A 15,094-nucleotide genomic window follows, 5' to 3' on the forward strand; every position below is an offset into this window, starting at 1 on the left:
CGCCGCGATTCGCTGTGCAGAGTTGCGTCCATTTGGTACGTCAGAAACCTATGATTGCGGGTTCGAATCCCGGTTCGCCCCTATTATGTTTCTAGGTTTGTCAGCACCATACCCGTGCTCGTGGGTTTCACCGAAGTGGTAAACGTCTGAGACCTACATCACTTGGGGCTTTCCTCCCACATAAAGCTGATATAACTAGAATACTGTTAAAAGCGGAGCTAAATCAACCTCACTCACTCACTATATTACAATGTGGGAAAATCGTAAACATTTTTTACACTTTCGGGTCCGCCGTGGTCACGTGGTTAGGATTGAATCCAAGGATCATCGTATCCTGACACAACTAAGGGGAAGCATCTTAGACCACTTGCTAACCCGTGCCCAACCCATCACGGTGCATTGGTGCATAAAAATGTTGAAGTATGTTCATTTGCACACAGAGGTTTCAAAAAAGTGAGTCCCTTACACTAAGCATTGTTTATATATGTCTACATGTACGCAGCAGACGTAATTCAAAATTAACAATTATCGGTTTTAGTTTCAACAAAATCAGTAAACGCGCTATCATGTCACCGGATTGTCAGGTTCCCCACCGGATTGTCTGGTCGTGACTTGTATGTTTACAGATCACCACAGGACCACTGCTGTCCGGCGTTAGGCAACAAACAAACATTACATTTTAAATTTATGCAAAATGTGTGATGTTCAGTGATCCATTCCTATAATTCTCACCTCTATTTTGCCTTATACGCCCAATGGAATCTGTTTCGGCAGATAATTGAGATTGGTTCTTCTCTGGCGTTGACGTTATATCAACGCTTCATGATTAGTGACAAATTAAACTGTCAATTTAACATTTAAAAAATTAAGCCGGGCGCCAATCTTCAAACATATAAGCGTTTCTGCATTTACAGGTAGCATTACTCTGATGAAACGACAGGTGCATTAACCGATGCATTAACCCTGATCACTGCATCATTGCACATGCAAAGTGCATTATAAGCTCCGTTGGAGCAAAGTCAAAGTCAAGGCAAAGTCGCCCGTTGACACCTGAAACCACATCATGAACCGTAGACCGTGAACAGCTGCAGATGCCCGGGCATGAGGTTGTTATGTCATGTACGTACTAGCGCGAGGGTAACGTATGATCATATGTCTTGGTTGTTTCATATGACCTTGAGTTAACAAGGTGAGTTGAAATGGGGTTTAACGTCGCGTCCAAGATTATTGCACTTATATAGCGACGTGCATGTACGTGTGTGTGTTTGTGTGGCTGCTTGTACTAGTCCGGACTGATGCCGATCTATAGTGCTAGCTCACTGAGATACCATGCCGCAGTTGAACATGAATACCCCACTCAGACACAGTACACTGACTCCGAGCCGACCAGTTCTTGTTTTAGCCCCTTAATGCCGAGCGCCAGACAGGGTAACAACAAGTACAATCTTTTAACGTCTTTTGGTATGACGCCGAGATGACAATGGCTAAGGTGTGCACTTGTGTCAAATGTCAGTTCAGTGATGTGTGTTGTTTTAAACTTGACTTAATATGATGTCGACCAAAGCAATACAGAACCAAGATGGCCGCCGAAAGAGAGGCACCCACATTACACTGGACTAGCACTGTAAAACCAGCATACGTACTGACTAGTGCAAGCAGACACACACACACACACACACACACACACACACACACACACACACACACACACACACACACACACACACACACACACACACACTCAACACACTCAACACACACACTCAACACACACACACACACACACACACACACACATATTTTCAAATATATTTGTTATAAACATACTAACTATATTTTATATTTTGATCTTAAATCCATAATGAATATCCCCAGTTTTTAGATTATTAGATACGGGTTTGGTATAAATAATTTTATCTTTTTTTTTCAATTAGACTTGCACCCAAAGCTATTAATATTGTTGACTGATAGTATCGTGCACGGTAACAAATCTATAAGCTCCCAGGGACGATCTCCGTTGACAGCATTAAATAGAACACTTGATTAAAAGCTGATTGAATATATTTACATACAATGCTATAGCCTTGACAGAGGTTGCTGGTGGCGTCAGGTCAGATTACACTGAGGTGTGATAACGAATTAACATCATGTTGCAACTTGACACGGGTACATGCACGCATACGAAGAAAACCTTGGTTAAACTGCAATAATTACAATTTTGAGACGGATCAATAAGAATTAAGCATTCGATGATAATAAATTTGATTGATTCAGGATCTTTGAAGGTACAATACATGGAAGCATAACTTCATTGGTTTTACACGCTGATTTTATGACTTCATTTATGAATGTACACATTCGGAGGGGGTGAGATAGCTTTTATTTGTTTATTTATTGTTCAACGCCGCACTCAGCAATATTCAAGCTATTTGACGGCGGTTTGTAAATAGTCGAGTCTGGACCAGACAATCCAGTGATTGACACCATGAGCATCGATCCACGCAATTAGGATACGATGACATGCATCAACCAAGTCAGCGAGCCTGACCACCCGATCCCGTAAGTCGCCTCTTACAACAAGCATAGTCGCCTGTAACGTCAAGCATGGGTTGCTGTAGACCTATTCTACCCCGGATCTTCAAGGGTCGGGTGAGATAGCAGCGGGAGGAGTTTGGGTGAGAGTGGGGATGAGGATGGGGGTACGGTTTTGAGGTACGGGTGGGGTAACATGTGGGTGTAAAGGTTGGGGTAGGGGTGGGTGTGATCCCTTGATCTCCTGTAGAAGATCCCCTGTGTGAGATACCCTGTATGAGGTCCTTTGTATAAGATCCCCTGTATTAGGTCCTTTGTATGAGATCCCCTGTTGAAGATCTCCTGTATGAGATCACCTGTGTGAGATCCCCTGTAGGAGATCCCCTCTTGGAGGTCTCCTGTTTGAGATCCCCTGTTTGAGGTCCCTTCTATGAGACCCCCTGTTTGAGGTCCCCTGTATGAGATAGAAGTAATGAGATCCCCTTTATGAGATCCCCTTTATGAGATCCCCTTTATGAGATCCCCTTTATGAGATCCCCTGTATGAAGTCCCCTGTATGATATCTCCTGTATGAAGTCCCCTGTATGAGATCCCCTGTATGAGATCCCCTGTATGAGATCCCCTGTATGAGATCCCTGTACCTCAGACGTGACTTTGCCCATGGGCCATGCTTCCAATCACTGTCATATAATATGTATATGTGATCATTGAGTTAAAGAATTAAAACTTTGTCATCACTGGTAACAGAATCTAGCTATCTGGTTGGCCAGCCATGGTCTCTTGTAAAATCCCATACACACCGGCCAGTATCGATATCATGACGTCATAATGTTTGCGGTGACGTCACTAGCTTGGCACGTCACAGTAAACTTTGCTATCACTTTGAGTTATGTACTAATAGCACATTCCACTCATAACGGACGGTATGGCCTGCCATAATGTGTTCGATGTACTGTTTAAAGCATGATTAACCCAACTCTGTCACTCAATCACAAGTCTCGTTACTCAAACTAAGCATGTTTAAAGTGCACGCACACACGCATACCCAATGACAACCGCCGCCCACACACACGGTGTATGTATATAAAAGACACCTGGAACTGACCTCCATTCCGTCGAAGCATCACACACCTGTCGCCATGCTGAAACTCGTTGTCTCCGCTCTGTTTGTTGCCCTGACTGTAGCCGATCAGTGCTGCACCCCCGACCAATGGGAGGGAGTTGCTAGCGGCACCCTCGGGTCTGTGACCAACGGGAAGAGTATCTCAGCTCAGGTATTTATTTATATATTTATGAATGTTTAATAGTGAAGCATATACCGGATCAATTATTAATTGATCTTGTAAAAGCATAATCAAATATTTATGAAAATCGCATCTCTGAAGTATAAAGCGATTCAGTTAGTAGAGTGAGTGAGTGAGTATGGTTTTACGCCGCTTTTAGCAATATTCCAGCAATATCACGGCGGGGGACACCAGAAATGGGCTTCACACATTGTACTTCAGTTAGTGGAGAATGTTATATTTTATGTAGTAAAGTATGTACCGACTCAATTATTTATTATTCCATTTATGTACGTTGAGGTAGCCTAGTGTTTGTTTTCTTGTGAGAGCTTTCTCTAAAACCTGGGTTGAAATCAACCATAGTTCATATGGCTGATATATTGTCGAATAAAATTATAAAACCTCCATCTCACTCTTCTTGTAGAAATAGAGGCACGGGTGGCCCAGTCGTCTAAGGCTGTGCAGAGGTGCGTCCCTTGGTCACGCCAGAAACCTATGATTGTGGGTTCGAATCCCGGTTCGCCCCGATTATGTTTCTAGGTTTGTCAGCACCATACCCGTGCTCGTGGGTTTCACCGAAGTGGTAAACGTCTGAGACCTGCATCTCTTCGGGTTTTCCTCCCACATTAAGCTGACACGCCGCGATATAACTGGAATACTGTTAAAAGCGGGGCTAAACCCGACTCGCTCACTCTTGCGTAAATTATCTGTTTTCCTAAGCATAACCGGTTATATGAGGATCGGGTGGTCAATTACGTGACCTTGCTCATTTAATTACTCCGACGTTGCTCTTGTTATCAATCACCGGTTTGTCTGACCCAGAAATCGAATATTTACAGCTGTGTTGGTTCGGGTATGAATACGTCTCCGAACAACGAGCCTGTTGCTTGCGCCAGTTGGCCAGACTCCTTCACGTGGCTGATTGTGTAGCATCGTACTCCGACGGTGTGATTCGCTGCTCATGCTATTCATCATTGGTTTGTGTGGTCGAGACTCGAACACCGGAAGACCTTTTCATATTGCAAATAGTTGCTTTTGCTATCTGTTTGTTTTTGTTTAGCGCGGCAGTCAACAAAATATATCACGTTAACATACATGTATATCAACATGTATATGGCGGCCACCTGTAAAAAATCGAACTTAGGCCATGATTGATACTGTAAATAATGACTTACGTCGCGTTCCTGATCAACCAATCCATTAATTACTGGGTATACATTCTAATAAATACATGCGAAAAACACTTTCAATAATCATTAAAAATATCTGCTAAACACATGCAAAGGCAAGTAAATTATTCACTTGAAAAAAACACACAGGAACATATGGCACAAGTCAAAATAAGGAATTGCATCAGACATTATTTCTGTCACTGATGCTAATGATTGACTTCTACAACAGACAACGGCATTACTGTCCTACGACTTCACCGACATGAAGGTAGCTGCTGACATCACCACCATAGTTGCCGGCATGACGTCCAGGAACAAGACCATCATCGACTACAACAAGGTAAGCACGTCTAGAAAGATAAATCTCATGTTTCTCCTGCTATACTTTAATTACTGAAAAATAATCGTTTTATTCCGAAGTAAAATAGAGGCCTGTTTCGATATTCTTCAAACACCAGTTAAAAGAATCCTTTATCATATCATTAAATATGTGACCGCCTCCGTGGTCTAGTGGTAGAGCGTCCGCCCGGAGAGCGGAAGGTCCGGGGTTCGATCCCCGACCGCGTCATACCAAAAGACGTTAAAAGATGGTACTTGTTGTTACCCTGTCTGGCGATCGGCATTAAGAGGCTAAAACAAGAACTGGTCGGCTCGGAGTCAGTATACTGTGTCTGAGTGGGGTATTCATGTTAAACTGCGGCATGGTATCTCAGTGAGCTAGCACTATAAATCGGCATCAGTCCGGACTAGTACAAGCAGCCACACCCACACACACGTGCATGCACGTCGCTATATAAGTGCAATAATCCTGGACGCGACGTTAAACCCCATTTCACCTCACCTCACCTCATTAAATATGTTTCTTGTTTCTCGTGGCCCACATGCCTAATATTTGCCCTAAATTAATATCTTGTAAATGTTAAGGACTGTTAAGAAACGACTTTTCAGCTCCAAGTTCGTTTTTGGTACTGGATTTCGACTTTTCGCACGCGTCATGTCATTCATAATGTGTCCGTTTCGCGGTGGCCATGGACGGCGTCTCGCTTCAACTGACCGATATGGAATACTACAAAGGACATTGTCGCGTTGTCGCATTGTCGCGTTGTCGCGCACTTTAACGTCTTTTTTACACATTTTTGATGGGGCGACAATGCGACAACGCGACATATTTTGACCTCGAAAAATGTCGGGTTATCGCATTGTCGGGCTTTGGTAAAATAAAAAAAGATGCGACAACGCGACAATACAACAAATGGCCAAAATGTCGCATTGTCGCAATTTCGCGCTTTGGTTAATTTTGACACTTTTTGCTTGTTTTTGCAAGGGCGACAATGCGACAACGCGACAATGTCCCTTATAGTATTCCATAGACCAATTAATCAGCATTGATAATCGCCAGCATGCGCATGGGCAAACATTGGAAAGTTACCACACTCGACGATTTTACTCTTATTGGGTACAGTAAACTACGTTTATAACGAACATGCTTAAAGCGAACTAACGGACATAACGAACTCTTTTTGGTCCCGTCCATTTGCTGAATATATGCGTATAACGAACTACGGTTATAACGAACTAAAATTAGTGGTCCCTTTGAGTTCGTTATAACCGTAGTTTGCTGTATTTGTCTGTATATTCGGTACACGGCAGTTTGTTCGTCCGAGAAGCTGATGGCGTCACTGCAGTCATATGTGACTCACTTTGTCCGCAAAGCGATCTCAGAGCTATGACGACTGAAAGTTCTATGTAGAGCTTATTATCAGAGCATGTGTGTCAAATTGATTTTACTAAACGAGTGTCAGAATTCTTGTAGAGTGATACACGAATTCTCACACGAGTTTCATAAAATCAGTATGACCCACATGCGAGTGCAATAATTCCTTTATCAGCCATTATGTCTTAATCTGCCTTTCTAGTTCCCATTTAGAAACAAAAGCGCTGATCTTCATTTATAACGTCGTTTCCAAAGTGACGCCATTCTGTCCTTACGCCGCAGTTAAATTTGAATAGCGATAATTCGATAAACTTGCATTGATATTTACTTACGACTATCCCGTAGCTCTAATATCGCTTTGTGGAAAGAAGCCTTATGTGCACTGACGTGAAAAAAATGACGTCACATTTGACTGATGTGACGCACACATGACGTCATCAAACTCATATATCTCGAGGTGATGGTTTTTGCAGAAAATGAGTTATAACTACAACGAGGTGACGGGCGATTGTACTGTGAGTCCGTTTGACCAACCCTTCAAGAAGGCCTGCGTCCCAGGTGAGCTTAGTGATCTTAGTGATCTTAGTGAATGTTGTTTAATGCCGGAACGAACTCGATCTATTCAAGTTACGCCATTGGTACCAGGCAAACTCGCGATTGATAACATGAACAACGATCCTCGCCATCGGGAAACAATGACGTGTATTCAGCCGTGTCGCAGATCCTGACCACACGATCCAATCTAATCGCCTTTTACGACGAGCATTAGAGTGTTAGGTTTTGTCCTCCTGTAGTTGATTTCTGCCATTTTAGCACCTTTGTGTTTTATTGCGAAGGCGAAGACGCTTTGCGAAAATTCAAAGACGCGATTCGACGATACATACAAATACAAGGGTGTGATGATACAAAGACCCGCTGCGATGATACAAGTTAAAGATCCGATGTGATGATACAAAGACCCGCTGCGATGATACAAATTAAAGATCCGATTTGGTGATACGAAGACGCGATGCGATGATACAAATTAAAGATCCGATTTGGTGATACGAAGACGCGATGTGATGATACAAATTAAAGATCCGATTTGGTGATACGAAGACGCGATGTGATGATACAAATTAAAGATCCGATGTGGTGATACAAAGACCCGCTGCGATGATACAAATTAAAGATCCGATTTGGTGATACGAAGACGCGATGCGATGATACAAATTAAAGATCCGATTTGGTGATACAAAGACCCGCTGCGATGATACAAATTAAAGATCCGATTTGGTGATACGAAGACGCGATGCGATGATACAAATTAAAGATCCGATTTGGTGATACGAAGACGCGATGTGATGATACAAATTAAAGATCCGATTTGGTGATACGAAGACGCGATGTGATGATACAAATTAAAGATCCGATGTGGTGATACAAAGACCTGCTGCGATGAAACAAATTAAAGATCCGATGTGGTGATACAAAGACGCGATGTTATGATACAAAGACTTGGAATTCTTACATATGTCGGCTACAGCCAAATTAATATGAACTCCATTGATACAACCCTACAATTACACTCACTCACTCGCCAATCTTTGTATTTTTACAGATGCAACAGACATTGTGACAATGGAATTCATTTTTAATCACTGTCGTTGCTCTAAGATCGCATTGTCTCCCAGGGCCCTGTTCAACAAGGCGCTCGTAGAGCTACAACAGTCGTAATTTTATGTTAAAGTATTGAATTACGATCACCTCAGCGCTACAACAGCCGTAATTCTATGTTAATGTACGTGTGTTGCGATCAACTCAGCACTACAACAGCCGTAAGTCTGTGTTAAAGTATATGAGTTACGATCACCTTAGCGCTGCAACAGTCGTAAGTCTATGTTAAAGTATATGAGTTACGATCACCTTAGCGCTACAACAGTCGTAAGTCTATGTTAAAGTATATGAGTTACGATCACCTTAGCGCTACAACAGCCGTAAGTCTATGTTAAAGTCTATGAGTTACGATCACCTTGGCGCTAACATCATACTATCAACCAGAACCTTCTGACTTTTGTTTCCTACAGATGATGCAAAACAGCTCGGAATTTTTTACTACGGTGCCGGTGACAACATGCTGAATGCAACGTCGTACATGCTTAATCGGAACGACTTGACATACTACGTCTCCTTCACCACAGCAGGCTGCATCCCCATCACCGAGGTCGCCGTCGGCAACATGGGCCCCAGTACGTCACTGAACACATTGCCATCACCCATATATGTTTTTGTCCCTTTATAAACGCAGAGTGTCATTCCCTAAGCCCTTTCGAGCATTACCGCGGCAAAAGATAAGTTTGCATTAAAATTGCTTTCTCAACTCCCTAAGGAGTATGCAAGACTAGCTGCTGATTTGGCGCTGAAGATTTTTCTTCATTTACCATCGGCCACTGAAGACACGACACAAGCTAACGACACAACCAGGAGGACACATGGAAGTCTCGTCACGCAAAGTGCGAATTTTTTATCATTAATACTGTCAAAGGTGTTTCACTCAATAGTTGCCTCGTGTATTCAGGTTTATGGTGTCCCTTGATTCAGGTGTATGATGTCCCTTGATTCAGGTGCATGATGTCCCTTGATTCAGGTGTATGATGTCCCTTGATTAACGTGTATGATGTCCCTTGATTCAGGTGTATGATGTCCCTTGATTCAGGTGTATGGTGTCCCTTGATTCAGGTGTATGATGTCCCTTGATTAACGTGTATGATGTCCCTTGATTCAGGTGTATGATGTCCCTTGATTCAGGTGTATGAAGTCCCTTGATTAACGTGTATGATGTCCCTTGATTCAGGTGTATGATGTCCCTTGATTCAGGTGTATGGTGTCCCTTGATTCAGGTGTACGGTGTCCCTTGATTAACGTGTATGATGTCCCTTGATTCAGGTGTATGATGTCCCTTGATTCAGGTGTATGAAGTCCCTTGATTCAGGTGTATGATGTCCCTTGATTCAGGTGTATGGTGTCCCTTGATTCAGGTGTATGATGTCCCTTGATTAACGTGTATGATGTCCCTTGATTCAGGTGTATGATGTCCCTTGATTCAGGTGTATGATGTCCCTTGATTTAGGTGTATGATGTCCCTTGATTCAGGTGTATGATGTCCCTTGATTCAGGTGTATGATGTCCCTTGATTTAGGTGTATGATGTCCCTTGATACAGGTGTATGATGTCCCTTGATTCAGGTGTATGATGTCCCTTGATTCAGGTGTATGATGTCCCTTGATTCAGGTGAATGATGTCCCTTGATACAGGTGTATGATGTCCCTTGAGTCAGGTGTATGATGTCCCTTGATTCAGGGGTATGATGTCCCTTGATTCAGGTGTATGATGTCCCTTGATTCAGGTGAATGATGTCCCTTGATACAGGTGTATGATGTCCCTTGAGTCAGGTGTATGATGTCCCTTGATTCAGGGGTATGATGTCCCTTGATTCAGATGTATGATGTCCCTTGATTCAGGTGCATGATGTCCCTTGATTCAGGTGTATGATGTCCCTTGAGTCAGGTGTATGATGTCCCTTGATTAACGTGTATGATGTCCCTTGATTCAGATGTATGATGTCCCTTGATTCAGGTGTATGATGTCCCTTGATTCAGGTGAATGATGTCCCTTGATTCAGATGTATGATGTCCCTTGATTCAGGTGTATGATGTCCCTTGATTCAGGTGAATGATGTCCCTTGATACAGGTGTATGATGTCCCTTGAGTCAGGTGTATGATGTCCCTTGATTCAGGTGCATGATGTCCCTTGATTCAGGTGTATGATGTCCCTTGATTCAGGTGAATGATGTCCCTTGATACAGGTGTATGATGTCCCTTGAGTCAGGTGTATGATGTCCCTTGATTCAGGTGTATGATGTCCCTAGATTCAGGTGTATGATGTCCCTTGATTCAGGTGTATGATGTCCCTTGATTCAGGTGTATGATGTCCCTTGATTCAGGTGTATGATGTCCCTTGATTCAGATGTATGATGTCCCTTGATTTAGGCGTATGATGTTCCTTGATTCAGGTGCATGATGTCCCTTGATTCAGGTGTATGATGTCCCTTGATTCAGGTGTATGATGTCCCTTGATTCAGGTGTATGAGGTCCCTTGATTCAGGTGTAAAAAGCTCTGTGGATAACTGAAGCCCCGAAGTATCATCATCTGAAAACAACACATTTATCACAATTAATGTGGTTACCCTGAACGTATTGCTAGATCTTCCAAGAACAACTATCGCCTCCGTGGTCTTGTGGTAGAGCGTCAGGCCGGAGAGCGGAAGGTCCGGGGTTCGATCCCGGCCGCGTCATACCAACAGATGGTACTTGTTACCCTGTATGGCGCTCGGCATTGAGGGTCTAAAACAAGGACTGGTCGGCTCGGAGTCAGTATACCGTGTCTGAGAGGGGTATCCAAGTTAAAATGCGGCATTAAGCATTAAAGGGCTAAAACAAGAGACTGGTCGGCTCGGAGCGTACATTGTGTCGGAGTAGGGTATTCATGTTAGGCTGTGACATGGTATCTCAGTGGACCAGCACTATAAATCGGCATCAGTCCGGACTAGTACAAGCAGCCACACACACACACGTCCATGCACGTCGCAATATAAGTGCAATCATCTTGGATGCGACGTTCAACCCCATTTCACCTCACCGTCAAGAACCAATAATCGAAATATGGCATTCGTCACCACTCGCCCCTTTCCGTAACCTGCAAGAAGACTCGTCCCCCTATCGACGAATGTTATGTGCGAAAATACGACAAACCAATCAGAATGAACGTATGATTTCAAGTTCTTCGTCAAAGAATCCCTCAGGAATAATTTTTGAATTCACATATGTCTTGCATCTAAAAATGTACCCAAGACACAGTTAAATGTGTTTAATCATACTGTATAATTCCGCACGCCCCGATGTGCTTTAAATTGCATCTGAAATATTTATAATATATGGGGAAAATGTGTGAACCGAATGCTGAATATGGCCCAAATGTCGCGTTGTCGCATTTTCGCATTTGGTTAATTTTGTTACCTTTTGCTATGTTTTTGTCAGGGCGACAAGGCGACAGTGTCCCTATTAGGATTCCATAGTAAGGTCATCTTGTTGCTGAAGCGACGCAACGCTCGACCCAAGGGTGGTATTAATTGAATGTTCTTTGGTTTTTAGCCGCCACGATGATCGCTACTGGGTTTGAAAACATCACTCCTGGCATCAAAAACTCATCTGTCTTCGACCCACCGCCGGCATGTCAACAAGCCAAGGTGGTAAGTGCTGCCTGTCGTCTCCCGGAGGACTGTGAAGTCGTGCTATTGTCTTCATACATAACTTATAGGTTGACTTCGGTTATACTAAGTAAAGTACTTTCAGGTGCACCACTTCTTCTGGTCTAACTGATACGATCCCCAGTCTAACTGATACGATCCCCGGTCTAACTGATTCGATCCCCGGTCTAAGTGATACGATCCCCGGTCTAACTGATACGATCCCAAATCTAACTGATACGATCCCCGGTCTAACTGATACGTTCCAAATCTAACTGATACGATACCGGGTCTAACTAATACGATCCCCGGTCTAACTGATACGATCCCCGGTCTAACTGATACGATCCCAAATCTAACTGATACGATCCCCGGTTTAACTGATACGATCCCCACTCTAACTCATACGATCCCTGGTCTAAATAAAACGATCCCCAATCTAACAGATAAGACCCCCGGTCTAACTGATACGATCCCCAGTCTAACTAAAACGATCCCCACTCTAACTGATACGATCCCCGGTCTAACTTATACGATCCCCGGCCTAACTTATACGATCCCCACTCTGACAGATACGATCCCCACTCTAACTGATACGATCCCCGGTCTAACTGATACGATCCACAGTCTAACTAAAACGATCCACTGTCTAACTGATACGATTAGCGGTTTAACAGATACGATCCCCAGTCTAACTGATACGATCCACTGTCAAACTGATACGATCCACTGTCTAACTGATACGATCCCCAGTCTAACTGATACGATCCCCATACTAACTGATACGATCCCCGGCCTAACTGACACGATCCCCGGTCTGACTGATACGATCAACTGGCTAACTGATACGATCCCCATACTAACTGATACGATCCCCGGCCTAACTGACACGATCCCCGGTCTGACTGATACGATCACCAATCTAACTGATACGATCATCAGTCTAACTGACACGATCCTCAGTCTGACTGATACGATCACCAATCTAACTGATACGATCATCAGTCTAACTTATACGATCCTCAGTCTGACTGATACGATCCCCAGTCTAACTGATACGATCCTCAGTCTGACTGATACGATCACCAATCTAACTGATACGATCCACTGTCTAACTGATACGATCCCCAGTCTAACTGATACGATCCCCAGTCTAACTGATACGATCCCCAATCTAACTGATACGATCCCCGGCCTAACTGACACGATCCCCGGTCTGACTGATACGATCCACTGTCTAAATTATACGATCCTCAGTCTGACTGATACGATCCCCAGGCTAACTGATACGATCCTCAGTCTGACTGATACGATCACCAATCTAACTGATACGATCCACTGTCTAACTGATACGATCCCCAAGCTAACTGATACGATCCCCAGTCTAACTGATACGATCCTCAGTCTGACTGATACGATCTCCAATCTAACGATCCAAACAATCAATCAATCAACCAATCAATCAATGCTATGTCAGAATGTTCTTGTTATAGTTACTGTCATTTCAGCAACATTTCCAGAAGAGTGAGAGGCGTGGTCTCCTTGGTCTCCACCTGTAGCTACCTCCCTTGGACTAACTGTCTTACCACAAGGGGTCGCTGTTCTGCCTGGTACAGAAGCACGTGACAGAAACACAATGTGTCAATCTGATATCAATAAAGAGTCACAGGCAGAGTGATGTCCCCTTGTTCTCTCATTGTTTGTTGTTTTATGCCGCGAGTCATATCACGGCGGCCGACCGGGAACGATGACACGCAATCAACCAGGACAGCGACTGTGAGTATGATTTTACGCCGCTTCTAGCAATACTCACGGCGGGGGAAACCAGAAATGGGCTTCACACATTGGACCCATGTAGGAATCGAAGCCGGGTCTTCGGCGTTCCGCTTTCGCGCACTTATGGCATGTTTTGCTCGTCTCCAAAGGTCGACATCGCGAGAAGGCAAGATCGCGAGAATGTCCCTTACAGTATTCCATACCTAACGCATATCCTTTATCATTGAAATTAAATTTCTCCAATAAATATTTAAGTTTTGGATCGATTGAAGCGTGTTGCACGGCACAACTTATTTCTATATTCTATACTCTGTACTGCGAAGACTCAAAGTGAAGGGCTGATATAATTTGTTTAATCTCAGCCGCGGAGTCCTGGTAGGTAGCGGTCAGGTAGCCTAGTGGTTAAAGAGTTAGCTCGTCACGCAGAATACCCGGGTTCAATTCCCGACATGGGTACAATGTGTGAAGCCCATTTCTGGTGTCCCCCGCCGTGATATTGCTGGAATATTGCTAAAAGCGGCGTAAAACCATACTCACTCACTCACTCAAGTACATAATGATATAAAGTCTAGTTTTATCAATACCCGCTAATATCCAGCAATATCACGGCGGGGGACACCAGAAATGGGCTTCACACATTGTACCCATGTCGGGAATCGAACCCGGGTCTTCGGCGTGACGAGCTAACTCTTTAACCACTGGGCTACGATGTTCATGATATTAATCACTATTAATCACTAGATTGTCTGGTCCAGACTCGATTATATACACTCTGGATGCCATGACAATCCCATTTAACAATGCTTTTCACACAATCAGATTTTACCACACACTCCCATTCATTTTTCTGTACAGACACAAAATATTCACTCACTCATTCATGGTTATGTAGGAACATATCTTTGACATGTAATCGCTTAGGGGCGTAAATGGCCTAAGCGGCGGGGAAAATTGAGATAAGAAAACGTTTTTATTATTGCACCTCTGTGCGAAAGATGAGGGCGGGCGGGAGATGGGAAACACAAACAAACATACAGACAGCCATGTATTGCCTTCATGATTCTCGGGGGGCACGGGGGCCCAGTCGTCTAAGGCGCCGCGATTCGCTGTGCAGAGTTGCGTCCCTTGGGCACGCCAGAAACCTATGATTCGAATCCCGGTTCGCCCCGATTATGTTTCTAGGTTTGTCAGCACCACACCCGTGCTCGTGGGTTTCACCGAAGTGGTAAACGTCTGAGACCTGCATCACTTGGGGCTTTCCCCCCATTAAGCTGACACGCCGTGATATAACTTGAATACTGTTAAAAGCGGCGTTTAACCCAACTCACTCAC

General features: G+C 43.8%; 1 protein-coding gene across 1 annotated transcript; it reads left to right on the top strand.

Moving 5' to 3' along the window:
• The first annotated feature begins 3,623 nt into the window (after window positions 1–3,623).
• On the top strand, window positions 3,624–13,677 carry LOC124117198 (ependymin-related protein 1-like). Its single transcript, XM_046478959.2, has 6 exons — window positions 3,624–3,806; window positions 5,217–5,327; window positions 7,175–7,259; window positions 8,768–8,929; window positions 11,892–11,989; window positions 13,495–13,677. Exons 1-6 carry the CDS (start codon window positions 3,672–3,674, stop codon window positions 13,543–13,545), a joined length of 642 nt encoding a protein of 213 aa, XP_046334915.2. The 5' UTR covers window positions 3,624–3,671; the 3' UTR covers window positions 13,546–13,677.
• Window positions 13,678–15,094: the final 1,417 nt, after the last annotated feature.

Source organism: Haliotis rufescens, unplaced genomic scaffold (genome assembly GCF_023055435.1).
Source record: "Haliotis rufescens isolate VD_foot unplaced genomic scaffold, xgHalRufe1.0.p SCAF_154, whole genome shotgun sequence".
Classification (NCBI taxonomy): domain Eukaryota; kingdom Metazoa; phylum Mollusca; class Gastropoda; order Lepetellida; family Haliotidae; genus Haliotis; species Haliotis rufescens.